The sequence below is a fragment of the Trematomus bernacchii genome, unplaced genomic scaffold (genome assembly GCF_902827165.1).
Source record: "Trematomus bernacchii unplaced genomic scaffold, fTreBer1.1, whole genome shotgun sequence".
NCBI classification, from domain to species: Eukaryota; Metazoa; Chordata; class Actinopteri; order Perciformes; family Nototheniidae; genus Trematomus; species Trematomus bernacchii.
The window spans coordinates 5419029-5436488 of NW_022988097.1; the positions used below are offsets into that span (position 1 = coordinate 5419029).

The following is a 17460-nucleotide window of genomic DNA, read 5'->3' on the forward strand; positions in this document are numbered from 1 at the left end:
ATCAAAGGGGAGCTGAATCGATACTTTATGAGAGCGTATGTTGTTAACAGGTGTTAATATGACACAGCTACAGAGAGTCTGGGATACTGGAAATAAACCTAAGGCTTCCCGGAAGAACAAAAGCGAGACATGGCACACAGAAAGCAAATCAATCAATCTCCGCCAGAGCACGTCTGGCTTTGACAGCACGGTTCTGAACCCAGTAGTAAAAGATAGCATGCAGCAAAGTTCAAAATACTTTCATTGTTCATCTGTCAGTGTGAGGGACAATTGCGACAGAGAGGGAGGAAAAATACCGAGACAATATTTATCTTGCGTCCCCTTCCCTCCTGACTCACGCTTTTTTTTTTAATGTATTCCTGCTACTGTCAGGAGTGCGGGGAGATGGATGGGTAGAAGAGTCCGGTAGGTGATATGTGTCGGCTACAAGCACAGTGTAGTCGCTCACACATTTCCCCTGTCTCCAATCTCAAGCAACGGCAATAATTCAGTCACCAACAAACAGGACCAGGGCTTTTTTTTGTGGCATTTCAATTGTTGTTGGATGGTTTGTGGTTTTCTACTGCATTGTTCTTGAGACTGCTTCCCTGGGAAACTGGGAAAGTCAAACAGCTGACAAGATGTCACCTCATGAACTCTCTCCTTAGTTTCACACACTCACAAACAGCCACGTCGGCGATAGGACACACACTCTCCCTTCTCAAGCATTCTCTTTTTTCTCATTATACACACACATACGATTCTAAGGATCTCTCATCAACTGCTTGTCAAGCTCAACAGCACACAGCGCTGTCTAAACAGCCTGTGTAAGCCACAGCTTCTCACATGCAACTGACTGTTGCCTTTCAAGGCTGCTGACATTTGATCGTATCATCTCAGGCATGCGAGCCCCGCGATGGCTTCTGGCCTTCCCTCCGTTCACACAAGTCACGGTGAAAACTCGCAGTACATCTGAAGGATTTCCATCGGGTGTGAACACATTCCTCTTAACTTAGTTTCTCATTTAGCCTACAGCGGCGAGAGATTGAGAGAGCGTGTGTGGCTCAATAAAAATCAACTTTAACAGTAACTTCCCTCTAGCGATACCTGTTCACTATGCATGTCCGTACCTGGGCCTCACAAATGCCTGTTGTGACTGGTCATGCGGTGCTATAAGGGGGAGCGTGTTTGACCTGAGGAATTATCCTATGTTCCAACAGGGACATATGCATGCATGAGCACACACACACGCACATTCTCGCATGTACATTGTGCACACACACATTCTTTAAAAGCCAACAGTAGCGAAACAAGAGAAGATAGGCCTCTCTGTGTGCGGCTGACAGAGTGAATTATACGGTGAGCTAAAGCACTAACTTCCTGTCTCACACAACAGCGTTGGATGGCCTTCAGATGGATTCCTCCAAATCTTGTACAAACAGAGAGTCAATAATGGGGTAATAGCCGATCATTGAGGAACAATTCACAAGTGATTTGTGGCGAAAATTAGTGTTTAGGGCACTTTGCACCACAGTCTGTCACCCAACAATAACAAGGGCACACTGCCAATCGGTTCCATTTGCTTGACAGCCGATGCATATATGTGCATATTCCTCAGCTCTGAATATGCAGCGCCATACATACCTCATCTCACGCAGGCGTCTGAGAGAAAGATGAAATTCCACCGATGAAAAGCAGATAATTCCTAGCACTAACGATTGAGGAAGCCATGAAATCAATGAGAAATTTGTGTTGTGAGAAAACGTACAAGACATTTTAATCCTTCAGCACTTTCTCTCTGATATTTATGCATGTCGCCCGCGCTTTCATTGTCATAAAGCGTGTTTAATATTTCTCAGCTGTGCGAGAGGACTGCAACACTACAGATGATTGAGTGCACTAGATTTAGTGGCTCTTTCTGTCTCGCCTTCTCTTTCTCCAGCTGTGTCCCGTACTTCAGGACCTACACGCACCACAGAGTCGACCAAGAGAGAGTGCAACAGGGAAGAGAAGAGAGGGAGAAGAGGGGGGGGGGGGGGGGGGGGGGCACTGTGCAAGCACTGAGGACATGGTGCCAACCAGAGAGGCCCACCGTGCCTCAGTCCCATCTCTCCAGCTGAGGGCTTTGATTCGCCTGATTGTCTCCAATATTGAGACACACAATAAACACAACACTTGGCCGCCATTTGCAATTCTAATCAGCCCCTCTCAACTGGCCGCGACAGCCCTCTGGGATATCACTCATCTGACTGCAAAATAATGACACAATCATCGCCATGGCTACGCTTCTATACTGCATCCCATGAGCAGGAGCACAGAGAGGATATTAATACACGGGAGTGTTTGGAGGACTAAATGAATTAGCTAGGAGATTAGCTAGATACCAGGTTAATGAATGTGCCACGCAGGCAACTTCTCCCGTAGAGCATTGTGGGAGTATTCACACCCCCTTCCCCCTAAAAATCACTAGCGGCAACAGTTCAGCTAGCAGGTCCACACCTGCTTCTGCAGGGCGTGCTGCAACAGGATTTCAATAAACCATCTTCAACAGGGAAGTCTATGTAAACTTTGGATGATTGTTTTCTTGATAAGGTAGCAAGTTGCAAAATTCCACTATCTAGTTTTGACGTGCTAAAAAGTGACGAGTATCCACCAGCACGCGGGCTGTCATATCGTTATCTGCCACAACATTCTGTTTACGTTGGACTAAGTGATGTTTTCCGGATGTTAAGAATCCTAAATCAGTGTTATTTAAGATGTTTAAGATCAGCTAAGAGATAAAAGAGGCTTTTTATCTTTAACAAACTGTCCCAAAATCATACATCTGTGAATGATAAAAGCCCATCTGTTGGCTGTTCCGGTGTTGTTTTCATTGACTTGACAACATGATGGTAATAGATGCTTGCAGATAAATGAGAGCAAAGTGACACGCAATCATCCACGTTTTAACGGCCTTGATGTATTTGCTTTAACAGTCACCCGGAAGATGAGAAAACTCACATTTATTTCAGAAAATAACAGGCACATCTTATGAAACTGGCTATTTGACTTGCAAATTCGCTCAGATGATTCATAACGGCAACCGTGCGCGTGGCCCGTGTGAGAACACGTCCGCGTCCAGTGTGTGTGTGTGTCGCCGCTTGCTGAGGCATGTGAATGACAGCCTGTCAGTGAAAGAGATGTCATTATCTGGCTGACGTCTGTATGAGTTGTGACCGGGGGCAGGGTCACATCAGTAGCGGGGGAACTGACACTCTGCGGACAGGAAACATTACTTTCAGATTTCACTCTAGAGAGGAAACACTCTTGTAACAATCCGCAATGCCACTGTTCAACCTACTTTAAAGGTTATTGCAATATGCGCGACTCTAAAAGTGTTCGAGTGCAGCTCTCTCATGACAATAGCATGAGAGGTACTTATCTGAAAACCTTTTTCTTTTTTACAAAAACAACATAGTGGGGATTTTTCTTTTCTTTGTTTAAAAGGCCTTGAAGAGAGGAGCTTGAGCAAACCTCTCCCCTCCCTGTCCTTAGCCTTTGACTCTTTCTGTGTAACAACAATACAGGGGTTTTAGTTCAGAGTCCTGCATTCTAACTGTTAGGGCACAGATAAGAGAAGCTGATGGATAGGTTTAATCAGCCAAGCCCAGGGATCAGGACCACGGGACAGATCAATCAAAGGCTGTGTGGTTTATAAAAGAAACAGCTTTTATCAGTGTCACAGGGGTCTCTCCCCAGACCTTTTTTTCTCACCGAGGGAAGCAACAAACATTACCCAAGAAAGTATCTCACAAGTGTTGAAACTAATGCGACAGAAGAATAAATGTGGTGGGAAAAAAGCGCAGTAAAAGTGAAAAAACGCACATCTGTAATCACTACACGGGGACTATTAAACTCCTAAGTCAACTCTCCGTGAAAGGCGTAAAGCTAAAATGTCCCCGGTCTCTAACACAGTAAACACCTCCTGACATAAAACTCCAACTAAACCCCTCCTGAAACATAAAAAACTTGACTGAAACCAAATCCGCCTTCAAATAAAAGAGGAACGACACAGGCAGACGAAAACAGCTCACAACCATCGACACCAAACAAACAACAGATCTCCATACAAGAAAGGAGCTAACTAGGACATGGTGTTTTTTAACACACAGCTGCCTTCTGAGTCTTAAAAGCAGCTTCTTATCAGAAGATTTGAGTGACAGGTCTATTCTCTGCGTACAATCTCGCCGCATGATTGTTAAAGACAGCTACACATGTCCCATCCAATCCAAGACAAATTAGTTGCTCTTTCTTTCCTCCCCCGAATGGGAGATCTTATCCAGGCGGACATGCTTAAGTTGTCAGTGGGGTTCTAAAAGCCATATTGAACAGCATATTGACTGATGCAATCGCGGAGACACACATCATTAGCCTCATTAACAGTGAATGTAAAAGGGGAGGACGGCCTAACTGGTGTAGCGGGAGTCTGTGTCTCCTCTGATAACACTCGCCTTTAACAAGCAGAGCGGAGGCAAGACGCGGGCTGTGGGTATTAAAAATGAAATGTGTGTGTGTGTGATATGCATGCTAATAAATAGCTTGTTGGACATGATGCTATTCTCATTCACACAGTTTGCTCTGTGATAACCGGGGCGGATTGTGGCCTCGTAAAGACACTCCATGTGTTGTTTTAGGAAGCCATTACAAACTGGGCCGTCTCCATTACAAGCGCTATCTGATCATTATTACGGCCATCTGTAAAGCACACTCAAACCTTAGCCTGCCTACCACAGCTGCACACACACACGCTACCTAGCGCTGTGATATGTGTCCCAGTGTGTGTAGGGCATAACGTGACACAGCAGCGGCTGTTCCCTTGTCACATCGTGCCTTTCGGGTCAACGTGATTTGAGTCCAGCCTACTCACACTGTTCATGCATTACTTTCATGTCTTAGCTGGAAAAAAAACGGAACCCCAACACCCGTGCAACGCAATCGCAATATTTCCAGCCAGAACTGCCCGCACCCTTCAAAGGCTCATCACAGGACGCACATCTAATGCAGAGAGAAGGCCGGTTAAAGCCTCAGCCAGACACGGGGCTTTGAAGCGACTGCTCCAGCCCCTCCAATGGGAGCCAAATCATTTCCCTTCCCTCTACCGCTCCATTGTGTGAGAGGTGCACCAGGCGGCTCTACTTGGTGGCCGCATGTGGGGCGCCTTCAAGGATCACGCCACGCCATTCCAGAGCAGGGCAACTCACAGGAAATGAGACTCTCTGACGGATGCACAGGGGCTTCTGAGGGCGATAAATATATTCATGCAGTCATGTATATTTTAAACACAAATTTGACTCAGCTAGCATAATGCACATGCATGGCTCCTTCTTTTTGGATTCTTGACATGCACGAGGTGCTACAATCATAAGTGTATAAATAAATCAGAAAATGCAGCAAACGGAGCTACTAAAAGCAGCAACACAGGCCCGGGCCCGGCATGCAGAAAAAGGGCTCGCCAAGGTTCGTCTGCAAAGGGAAAAGCTTTCATCTGGGAGACAGAAGAGGAGCAGAGAGGAGTGATGTGGCGGAGGTTCGGGGCTGTCATGTTTCTCAGTGGGGGGGGACTTGAGAGACAGATGAGAATAGCTAAAAGTAGTCAAAGTTTTTCAGTGCAGGGGGAAAATAGAAGATGAGACAGCAGTGCGGGGAGAGAGTGCCACACATTTAGATTAGCGAGCTAAAATCACAGTGTGAAATATTATATTACCCAGCCCTAAGAGGAAAAACTATCACGGGTGCTCATTAAACCGAGTCAACCCAACGCCTTCGGTCTTATTCTCTGCATAGTTCATAAAGCAGGCGGGGAGAGGTTTAGGATATTGTGTTTGCTTTAGCAGACCTTCGCTCCTATTTCCAATATCGGAGAGATGAGAGGCTTCCACGGCCAAGCACATCATGGGGGAGAATAAACACACATGTGATGGGAAACATGTGTGTGGGAGATGAAACGGCCTCCCTCATATGAGTGAGATGAAATATAGACCTGAGTCCTGCTGCGCTCCAATCAGGGCTGCGCTCCACTCGGCGTGGAGGGGAAACGGCAGACCCCCGACAGTCTCTCTCTCTCACTCAAAACACACACACACAAACACACAAGCTGCCAATATGGTCATTCTGGAGCGGATTCATGTGGAGGCCAGAGTCTGACAGTGACATCTCCATTCACTCTTGAATTCTTTTTCTCTTCCCAACATGCATGGACACGCACACACTCACACACACGCACACTCGCAGAGAGCCAGAGGCCATGGGAGGAGGAGCAGCGCCGGGGCATAAAAAAGCCTTTCTCCCTGCCGTGGGTCTCTGCGGGGTTTAGCATGGCATTATGGAAAGATTAGACTTTAGAGTGCTCTGCTATGTGATGTCATTGTTGGTTTTGCGTAGTCTGGATGGCTTGTGGAACTCGGACCTGATGGCAGGCACATTTTTCTACCAAAGAAAAATGCTGGGTTGTGATTGATTGCAGGTTCCTATTGTATCTGTCTGGTATGGCTCTATTGGAAGAAGAATTAGTCGGACAAAAAGTCATGGAAACCGCTCCACATCTGACTCCATCAATCAAGTCAGCAATCAAAATAATTCAATTAAGAGACTTAAATCCCGCTGGCTTACGAGTCCCTGCTCCAATAGCCCAGAGACAAACTCAATTTACTGACAATCCATACATGATAGCATTAACTCCACTTTAAGGCTCAAATATTTTTCCATTACTTACATTTTCTAAATATCAGGGGAAATGCGAAGGAAATAGTCGGGTTTTACTGTTTACTCAGGAAGAGGGCTATTTGAAAGTAATTGAATGAACGAGAGCAACTTAAATACACAATAAAACAGGCTGGCCAGACTTCTAAACTAATTTGCAATTTGTTTAGAAGCACTCATTGGCCAAACACAGAAACTTTAGAAAACTTTTCCTTTTTAAAGAAGTGGTAAATAGCTCGACATCAGAAATGCAGGATTGTGGAAAGACGGGGAGAGGGAGGTTGCTGAATATGTGTGTAATTGTCTTTTTCCCCCCGTTTCCGAGGTGTGAAAGGGAATGCAGGGTTGCACTGGGGTGTCCCAGGGAGAGGCGATTGAAGCGTCAGTCACAGCTGCCACACAGAGCCCCGGCGCGCAGCAAATCCCAGGACCGGCCCTCGTGGGCGGAGGGGCCGGGGCCGGGCCTGGGAGCAGCGGGAGTCCCACAGGCCTTTTCTTCAGACTCCTCTCACCAGCACAAGGGGGACCGGGATCACGCTGGGAGTTAGCTTAGAAAAGGCTGAGCCAAGACTTGGCAGAATGGGTTAACGGAGGCATGCACACACACACAAATGCTTTTTAGGGCAGTCTGTCTTGCCTGTGGGCATGGTGGGAAAAACATGAAGCAGGGGGGAAAAAGAGATAAATCAAACTTCCAGTTACATCTGAAAAGTTTAGGACACACATCTTCAGACACACACACACACATATGGTGTAATAAAGGGGCTTCTCAAACAAGATTACGGGAGAAATGAGTGGTTTTTGCTTGATGCCTGGGGAGCCTAATAGTGGTAAAGTCCCGAGGATTATAGACTGTGCCATTTCCACGCTTGCCCTAATAGTCTCCATGTCTTGCCTCTGTATGCCATAGATGGATTATGATGCTTTGTAATTAAGGTGGGGGGAGGGGGGGATGTTACAGACCGCCCATCTGCCACACTGACACACTTACAGGGGGGTTTCCCTGGGGAAATGGGGAACGCTACCACCACTATTCCATTACTTTATCATTTTATCATTCTATTATCCTACCACTCCATTCAATTACACTGTCACTCCATTAGTGTTCTCATAACAGTGAACAAAGCGATCCGTGATGATCATTGATGATATGTTCAGAGCTGCCTGGGTACGGTCATGCCTCATCCAGACTTCACTTGTAAAATAGTATGGGTTAGAAAGTAAAGCTCACTTTAGTTCCACTAAGAAGCCGCTGGTAAGTCGTTCCCATTAGAAAATAAATGTATATTATTTTAGTTGTTATTGAGTCAAAATACAATTATTTTCGGGACAGAACGTAATATTTTTTGCAGAATGTAAAAGTCTATACTTGACACTGCAAAGTTTGACAAAAAATGTCCACTAGCTTGTTTTATCAGGACTTTCTACCAGATACAAAATGCTTAATGAAAAGCTAAAAATACGGCTAAAATAACTATTCGAGTTTTTGAAATGGACCTCGAGTAAGGATTTAAGTCCATGTTTTTTTATTTCATTTTTTTTAAATATATACATTTGTAGATGTGGTTGAAAGATAAAGAGAAGCACTAACACGGGAAAACTTGGTAAGTTGACCTCGAGTTAGTACGTTTTTTTTATTTTGGAGTCTATAATACTTTTTTTAACTTTGTACCTTTTTGTCTAATCTCTTTTTTTGGAGATGAATAAAAAATCCGGAATATATATTTAGTTTATTTCTTGTAGAGCTAGTAAGTTGTCTTTGAGTTAGGATAAGATGGTCCAAAATATGTTTTGTAATTTTGTAATGCTGTTGAAAGCTTTAGAAATAAATAGTAAAACTACTAGTTAAACCAATGCATGTACTTTTAGTTAACATTATTTTTTGTCTAATATAAATTCTGCTAATTTTGTTGAAAACTCATGAGTGAATTGCTACTAACATAGTAAGTAGACCTCGACCTTAAGATTTTTTATGTTACTTTTATTTGTAGGGAAATGCGATTTAAGGCTCCTTGTCCTAAAACTTATAACAAAGTAATTAAGAATCCTGAGTAATTTATGTAATTTTGTTCTTAAGCACTAAGGCATTTGAACAGCCTATACTTCCCCTCAAACCATGACAATTTAACTTAATAATAAACATGCATTCCTAGTCCTATCACACTACTTTGGTTGTTGGGATCCCTCACCCCCTTCCCTTAAGTCCTGGCACACTAACTAAATTCAATCCTCCCTCACAAAAGTCTTTGGAGTTCCACAAACTGGGGAAACAGATCCCTCGCTGCCTGTATGCCGGTGTCAACTCATGACGTCTTAAAGAAGGTGTAGTGCAGCTGGCTGTTAAGTTTGCCTGCCCGCTGTTTGGGCCCGGGTCTGATGAGCTCTGCCTCCACGGCACAGAGGGGTTCTCTGAGAAAGAGTTAAGTCTATGAGGTCAGTCCAGAGGAGGACGTTACGAGTTCCCGAGTTGGAGCCGCGGGGGTAATGGTTTTAGAGATGGCTGTCACACAGATCCGTTCCACTGTCCAACACCGCCGCTGATCTCCACCAATCCAAGTCCGCTTGCTTTCCAATCGCTCAACTTTCTCTCCCTGTCTCCCTTTCTTCTTTTTCTCCCTCTCTTTCCCCCTCGCACTGACACATGGAAGTAATCTGGGAGCTCTACGCTGGACTGAAAGGATGTGCGGTTGAGCCCAGGGCTGCATTTCAACGCTCTACATTAGCTTCCTTTCCTCTCCTGTTTAATCCCCTTATTTTCAACTGCTCTTATGTAAAAGAACTAAGATGGCAAACAAAAGGCAGACTTTTCCCCGCTTTTGCTCAACTTTTCTCTTCCCCCCACCCCCCCTCCGCTTCCTGTAACTCTACATTTTTTGCTCCATTCAGCCGAGGAGCAGGCGAGAATGAAATGCAAAGCGCCTGTGCCTCTGCTTGGCAGAGCTGGAGCTGATGGGAACTTCCTGGTTGCTGCCAGCCAGGCCTGCAGCTAATGAAGCCGGCTCGCTAACAGCCTGTGAGGCAGCCTCTGTTCAGCCACTCCACACTCGTCCACCGCTCGGCCCTCAACACTTTCACAGGGGGCACACTGGCACGCTTCTAACACTTCCTTAATGCTCCTCTGTGGCTGGACAAAGAACAATGGCACACCGACACGCACTCTCAAGCACTCATTCACTTCCATGAGCTTATACTTGTCCCTTTCATAGTGTCCTTTAATTGTAGCATGAACACAAAAGTCGAGTCACAACAAACACAACTTTTATTAAACTCATAATGACTTGCTATATAATTCGCATTTTGCAATTTGCTAAATAATTGGATTTGAAATTACCCCAACAGATAAAGACCGCATAATCCGAGACTTTGTGTTTGTTTTGGCCCACTTCAATTATACTAAACAATTATGCTGAGTAGCACAAAGTTTCAACGAGTTTGTGAAACTTTTCTGTGAGTCATCACAGCAGACAACCTAAGCCCATTTCTGTCTTGACTGTGAGAGTCTAGCCAACTGTGGTTCCAAAGATTAAGATGCATTTAAGATGATGTCTGATCAACCTGTTTACATCATTGATTTATTTGTCTGTTACTTTATGGATTTAATGATTGGTACTTTAGTCTAGACAATCACATGACAATCTCATGGTGACAACCACATTTTAATTTAAAAGCATATCAAATAGAAAAGTGGAGAATTGTGTCATTATGAGACGCTATGCAGTGAATATATGTTTCTCTCTTTGTATTACGCTTTCTGGCTGCAGTTGTATAAACTGTGTTGTTGCACCAAGGTGATGAAGTACATCTTGGTCTGTCAGGTTTATTAATCCCCTGGATAAACCTGAAAAACCATCATGTGTGGTAGGATTAGCATAAGTGGTTTCGCTGTACAACTGAGTTTCTAGAAATAATAATAAATCACAGTATATTGATTATGTGATGCAGTAATAAAAACATTTGATCGATACCGCCTCCCACTGATTGACTGTCAGAGCTGATTGTTTTTTATCGAATAACTCGTAAACTGACTCATCTTTTCTGCTCTTTCTCCAACTGACTCATTGCATTCAGCTGTTGTTACAGTTGTGAATCAGTCCCTATAGTATGTCTTGAGAGAAAACCAACTGGGACTCATGAGCACCAGTTGGGATCTCATACATGCACATGTTAAAAAAAAAAGCTAAAAATGAGTTACAAATGCTTTCAAAGCCGGGGAACAAAACCAGGTTTCATGTGCACGCCTGGTCTAATATAAAGAAATAAACGCATCAATAACACTATGAAAAAAAAGCTGAATGATCAGTTTTCAATGATGTGGAAGCCAAACCACCAGTGGATAAAGTGAGTCCATGTGGAGTAAACACCATGATGGAAAAACTGTTTTTTAAATTGTTTTCCTGAAATAACCTAAATAGCAGAAACCCCTTTTCTGTACCCAGGTGCATCCCGAAAAGATAACCAAACGAAGAATCCGTGGTTCCACACCGCTGAAACAACAGACATGTGGACACAGAAGTGTATGCACGTAAAAGCAAACGCAGCTGTCCTCAGAGTGAGACACAGGGAGCCTTCACTGCACCACGGGCCAGTTGCTTTCCAGAAGTATTTCTCATTGGTCAGCCCTCTCTCTTTCTCTCTGAGTGGGGCTCAGGCTCTGAGTCCTCTCTGTGTGTAATGAGATCTTTATCAGAGGGAAACACGATCAGAGTCTAAAGGGGGAGAGAGGGGGGCGACTCGGGGAAGCAGGGAGAGAGAAGGTGTATCGCAAGGGGTAAAGGGGGCATGCGGGGAAGAAACAAAAACAGGCCTCTGACCCTCTCGGCAGTGACCCATACTGAAGAACCAAAATCCTGTTTCGGCTCTAGTCCCTAAGTTTCATCCCACTCCTGTTCGACAGGTTGTGGCAGTTTGCATTTGTTGTTTTAGCAACTCCTGCTGAAACCCTTATTATATTTCAATGTCAGCTCAGTGGAGCATTTCCCAAACACCACTTTGAGGGAGTCAACGGTTCCCCGTGTACGAGAACGAGCCCTTAACAAATGTGCTTTGATAACATCTTGTTCTAAAAACAAAGATGTGGCAGACGTTTGTTTTTTCCTAATTACCTCACAGGAAAAACTACTTTTTCCCCCCTCCCAATTATCTTATCGGAAACAGCTAATTACGAAAACTAAACTTTAATGAGGCCTTCTGTGTACCTATTCTATTAACAGCAGGCAAATAAAATAGTGTTGGAGAAATTGATTTAACATCTTGCCACCTCGTGCTTTTCAAAGTTGTTCTCCGTGTTGAGAAAATGTTCTCATTTGGGGGTAAAAATAAACATGTTTTCTTAATATCACGGTGGTAATCAAATCCAGTTTAATCATCTTCAAACTCCCTGAGCCTTTAAACCGTGCGAGCACATTATAAACCGAAAGCAGCCGACTGTTAAACTGCGAGCTGGGGTCAGCGGACAGCAAAATAAGATGAGTAAGTAAAGGCCTGCAGCAACAGAGGCTTTAGCTGACTTTTATCCACACAAGCGCCTCTTTCCCTGTTTTGCTGTTTTGAGGGCTTCAAACTCAACACGGGCTAAAATGAAAAAACGGTTTCAAAAAGCCTCGCCGAAAAGTGAGGAGTTCAAAACCAGTGCAGCAGACTCCTGGCCGGCCCGTGGCTGTTTCCTCTCGGTATCTTTTCAGATGTGGGCAAAGTGTGTGTTTTTTTTTTTTACGCTAGTCTCCCATCATCATTTTGTTTATCTATTGAGCTGCTTGCAAACAGGCGGTGGTAGCTACAGGTCATGAGGTAAATATTAGCTAAGGAGGGTTAGAGGACGGGCAGGAACCACTCATAGCAACCTTGTTGGATTATCATTAAATTGGCATCACTGCAGAATTCCTCAGCACACTGTGAACGGTACTGTGTGTGTGTGTAGTATGCCGGTATATTGCTAGGTTCAGCCAAACCGATGGGACGTGATCAGTCATAACAAAGTGACATTTTCGGGGCGTAATCCCACTCAGCTAAATGAGAACTAATCCGATTTGCTCTGATCAAATGTTAGGCACTTTTCTTTTACGGGCCGAGGACGTTGACACATCCAGCCTTCTTTTGCTTGGCTGCTCCTCCACCCTCACCCCCTTCCTGCATAACCCTCTTGCCATTTTTACTCATCCGGCTTCAAATTAAATATCAAAAAGGTCTGGTACATCCTGCAGCAAAACTAAAACTCAGGCATGTTTCTTCTTCTTCTTCTTCGTTTCCTTTGCAGACGGCACTACATTGATGATGTATGTTGCCTGTTCTGGCACGCTGGGAGGAAATCAATTAAGCAAACCCCAGTTATTGATAATGCAGGCGCGGGAGTGATAGCATCCTCACATGGAAATCCATAACAGCAGGAAGGCTCAAAGGGACCCGCACATAAGTCTGCACTCACATATAAAGACAAACACACACTCACACCGTGGCCCAAAACCTGCTGGGTTCCTATACTTTGTCTCATAACTCATGGCCTGTGGGGAGGCACTGGTATTGTTATATATGGTGTGTGTATGTGGCACAGTGTGCAGGAGAGGGCCAGATTAATTTATTAGCTGAGGCAGCAGAGCTCCCCAAAGTGAGAACAGGAAGTAAGACGTCGTAAATCTAGATAAGTCACCAGATAGTGTACTGTACATTTCTATACACTCTGGGTTATCACCATGGAGTCATATAGGTTGAGACAGAGGGGTGGCGTTTAAAACAACAAACAGTGAAGACAGATGCTGATTGCTGTACAACTATTCCATTTTTTATTGCCTATCAGACGCCGCTGCTGACAGATACATTTCAGAAGAAAAACAGGTTTGTCTTTTGTTATTGCGAAAGCCTGCACACAGCAAGATAATTGTCTTTTGTTTTCTAAGCGCAGAGCAGCAGGGTAATTAGGTTGAGGGAACACTTTGCAGAGTGCATTATTGTTCCACTGCAAACTTTATTAAATATTAGGCCTGGCGTGGGTTTTTTATTTATTTTTTGTACAAGTTGAGGAACAGATGGAGTAATGATCTTCCCAAAAAAAACTGAGTGGTAACCTTCTAAGCTATTCCCTGCAGGTGACATCATCAATCAATAAATGTCTCCCCAATTTATTTTCATCCGTCCAGCCATGCCTGACACAAAATGTGGGTTTTGGTCCATGTGGAATAAGTGTGTGTCTGATGAAGCTCATTGTTCCACTACATCTGCAGCCATACTCAAATAAAAGCTGATGGGCCGTAGTCTTGCCATTAGGATCAGGCCACACACACATATACACACACTCCACTGAACCTGGCAGCAATATTCATACCCACTGACTGCACAACTAGCTCCTATGACATCTGACATTTGGGGGATAAATCATGGATTCACTTGAATGGGTAAGTTCTAGTTATAAGCTGGTCGAGCTACTCTGCATTTCCCCTTGGTGCAGCGAGCTCAAATGAAGGTCAGCTCCCCGGCTCCTCATACAGAAAAACAGGGGAGGTTTTATTTCTCCCCTTCCTTTTTTTAAGTTTATTTTCCCCTTATGTATGCTTTCCAACATCATGCAAATGTGGGAGTCAAGTCTAAGTGGGTGATAATTGTTACCAGAGTGTATTTTATTATCAGCAGTCTGGGCTCACTCTGCTTGTTTTGATGGGAATAATATGAATCTGGCTTCAGCTGCTTTGCTTTTGAGAAACTTGCCCTTTTTTTTTTAAGTGTGGAGAAATTAGGTTGGATCAAAGCCAAGACAGTTTAGAAAAATTACATTCCTTTCAAGCATTTCTTCCTCTGATATCTGAAACCATTATCACACATTTTTGTGGGAATTTGAAAAACTTTTGGAGGCCCTCACAAGAAGGAACCCATGGTCAAGAAAACTGGACTACACCTTGACACACGTGGCATTCTTTCCTTGACTTTTTTTTATTATTCAAGTATTATCCACTTAGCTGATTATATAAATTACGAGAAATTGCAGGGCAGAAGTGGACAAACTCTCACCACACTGAGAGTCATAACTCAAGTATACAAGCAGACTTTGCCCTCCGTTTGTTAATAAACACCAGCATGTAATATTGCCATAAATTACTATAATTAACCATGTATCATTGTGTTTTAAGTAAGGCCTACTGTACACTGTATAAGCCTGCACCTTGTGCGTTTCTTTGGTGTTCGGAAATCCCCCACTGAGAAATAAATCAGCAGAAAACCGAGCGGCGCAGGAATGACAATTACAGGAAAAAAATTGCATTGTGTTCGTTTTTTCATAATTGCAAGAGAACATTTAACAGCTTTCACACAATTGCAACTTTTCACAGTTAGTCCTCCATTACGCGCACACCCAGACACTTTGGCATGTTTGTACAAAATAAAACAGGAGACTTACCTGGAATTCTGCGAGCTCCAAATGATAGTGTCCATCGATTTGGCTGAAGGTAGCGCCGACCTGCACATTAAAATAAAGATCCAGAGGTAATACTTCCAACACCCGAGTCCCGCCATTCTGATCTGAATACAGCGACAAGACAGTGAGCCGATAACCCGGAGCGTCGGACGAAGCGCGTTATCTGCGGGGAGGTGAGCTACGATCAGTCGGGAGCATGTGAGGTCGATATCAGATACATGTCCTTCTGTCAGACCTTTTTGTTAAAACCTGCTCCAGATCTGATGTCCTTGACTGAACTATCCGCCGGTTCTTGGTCGGATCTAGGGGGGAAGAAGCAGTGTCCTGCTTGACCTGTGGCTGAGACAAAAAGAGTCGACCTTCTTAGAGAGAGATCTGACGTGCAGTGCAGTTTTTTTTAGAGGGACACAATTGGGGGCGATGCGGCTGCCGAGGAAGCGTCTTTGTCAAAGCTCCCCTGAATGTCCCTGTACCTGTCGCTGGATATAGCCTACAGATGGCCACATTCATCCATCAGTCACAACTCCGCAGCACGCTGGGAATCCCGAGGTCCACTTCATTCCAGTGTTGTCTTTCACTCCTCCGCCTCCTGCTGCCCTTTGCTATTCTTCTCCAAAAGGAATTGAGTTTCTATTGTAAATATTCCTCGCGGCTCTCAGCGGCGTTCCCGTGTTGCGCTCCCAGCAGGGTCGCCTCTTCTAGTCCGACTGGGACATGCTGCGCGGCCGGTGCGTGAATAAAAACTGTACGTCTCCCGGGTTGTCTGCGTACACAAAAAGTGCCGAGGGAAGGTCAGACCTGCTCACCGGACAAGCTCCGTGGCTGTAAATCCGCTCGGCAACAATTCCATGCCGGTGTATTGTTTTTTTAACCGTGTAAAACACTCTGTGCACTCCGCTAAGTGCAGCAGCTCGAGCTCAACTGTAACCCGAGCCGTAGAGCCGCGCGGAGGGTACAGCCCACTGAGCGAGCCGCAGCCAATCAGAGCGCTCTGTCCGAACTAGGAAGCGAAGGCATTTATGGGGACGTGGAGGAGGAGAAGGGAGGGGAGGGGAGTCTGTTATTGGGTTGACCCCCACTTCTCAATCCCCCCTCACCACCACCACCACCTCAGCCCGGGCCATCGACCCAAATTGAAATGGACTTTGTAGTTATTCGTCATACTGAAGGCTTTGGTAGGCGTGATATGCTGTGGGTTAAAGTGTCAGCAGGAGAACAAAACTTTGGCCCCTTTAAAACCGGGACCTGCTCGTCCCCGGGGATCAGGGATTAAACATTTATGCCATAACACTCCTATAATACAGGCCTATCAAAATCTCGCCAGAGGGAATTGTAATTATGTCAGAGAGCGGTAGTGAATTTCTAATATTTTCTCTCCATAACGAGGCTATCATTTCAGTGTAAACCTCTCTATATTTAGTTTTCCTCCGCAAGAATCTATAGAATTTACTGTATAGGATTACAGTATCTGCTATTTGGCTGCCTTCTTTACTCTTCTTTGAAAGCAATGATGATTAATGGTCTCTTTGGATCTCTTTCTAGTCGTCCCCTTTTGGGATAATGAACTGCATGAGAACTTAGTCTCTAGTGTCAATAGACAATAGACGGTCGGTAGCCTATAGTCATTGGGCCATTCATTCATTGAGGAAGAAATGCTTGACATATAATTGATCATGTCCATGTCTGTGCCCCCTTTGTGTGTGTGTGTGTGTGTGAGAGAGAGAGAGAGAGAGAGAGAGAGAGAGAGAGAGAGAGAGAGAGAGAGAGAGAGAGAGAGAGAGAGAGAGAGAGAGAGAGAGAGAGAGAGAGAGAGAGAGAGAGAGAGAGAGAAAAAAAAGAGTTTTTCTTAATTTAAGTGCATTTATCCAATCAATGCCGCCCCCTAATGGTTGTGATGAAATCGATTCCAAGGAATACAGGAGTGTGGACTTCAATATAATTGGAAAGGAGAGATAAGAGACATTTAAAGACATGGTTTATGGTTCCTGAAATTATTTTTTATTACATCCCGTTGTGCCCTGACAGCCCATAAATCTTTGCGAAACAATGAGCTCAACATCAGCTTCAAACCCCAAATGATTATGCAGTCTGTGAGTATTTATATTTCTGTGTGCTTGAGGATACCATGGCTGCATCAGAGTATGCATTTCTGGCTCACCTACTTCCAAGGTGCATGGAAAACAGAGGAAAAGTCTGCAGAGGTCATTTCGTCTTTCTTTACACTACTAAGTGTTGCTGGAGTTCTGCCATTGCTGCATCCTCAGCAGCCTGGCTGAGACCATCAGAGTGTTGTCATAGTAACAACAAACAGAGGCCAGTTGCCACAGAGCTGGTATGTCCCGTCT

The 17460-nt window shown here is 44.5% G+C and overlaps 1 protein-coding gene across 1 annotated transcript in view; it reads right to left on the reverse strand.

The window, feature by feature from the left end:
- efnb1 (ephrin-B1) overlaps nucleotides 1-16030 on the reverse strand; it is a 57520-nt gene extending 41490 nt beyond the window's left edge. Inside the window, exon 1 of the mRNA XM_034121196.1 lies at nucleotides 15098-16030. Within this exon, the coding sequence (XP_033977087.1) occupies nucleotides 15098-15213 (116 nt within the window). The 5' untranslated portion in view covers nucleotides 15214-16030. The remainder of the gene's footprint in view (nucleotides 1-15097) is intronic.
- Nucleotides 16031-17460: the final 1430 nt, after the last annotated feature.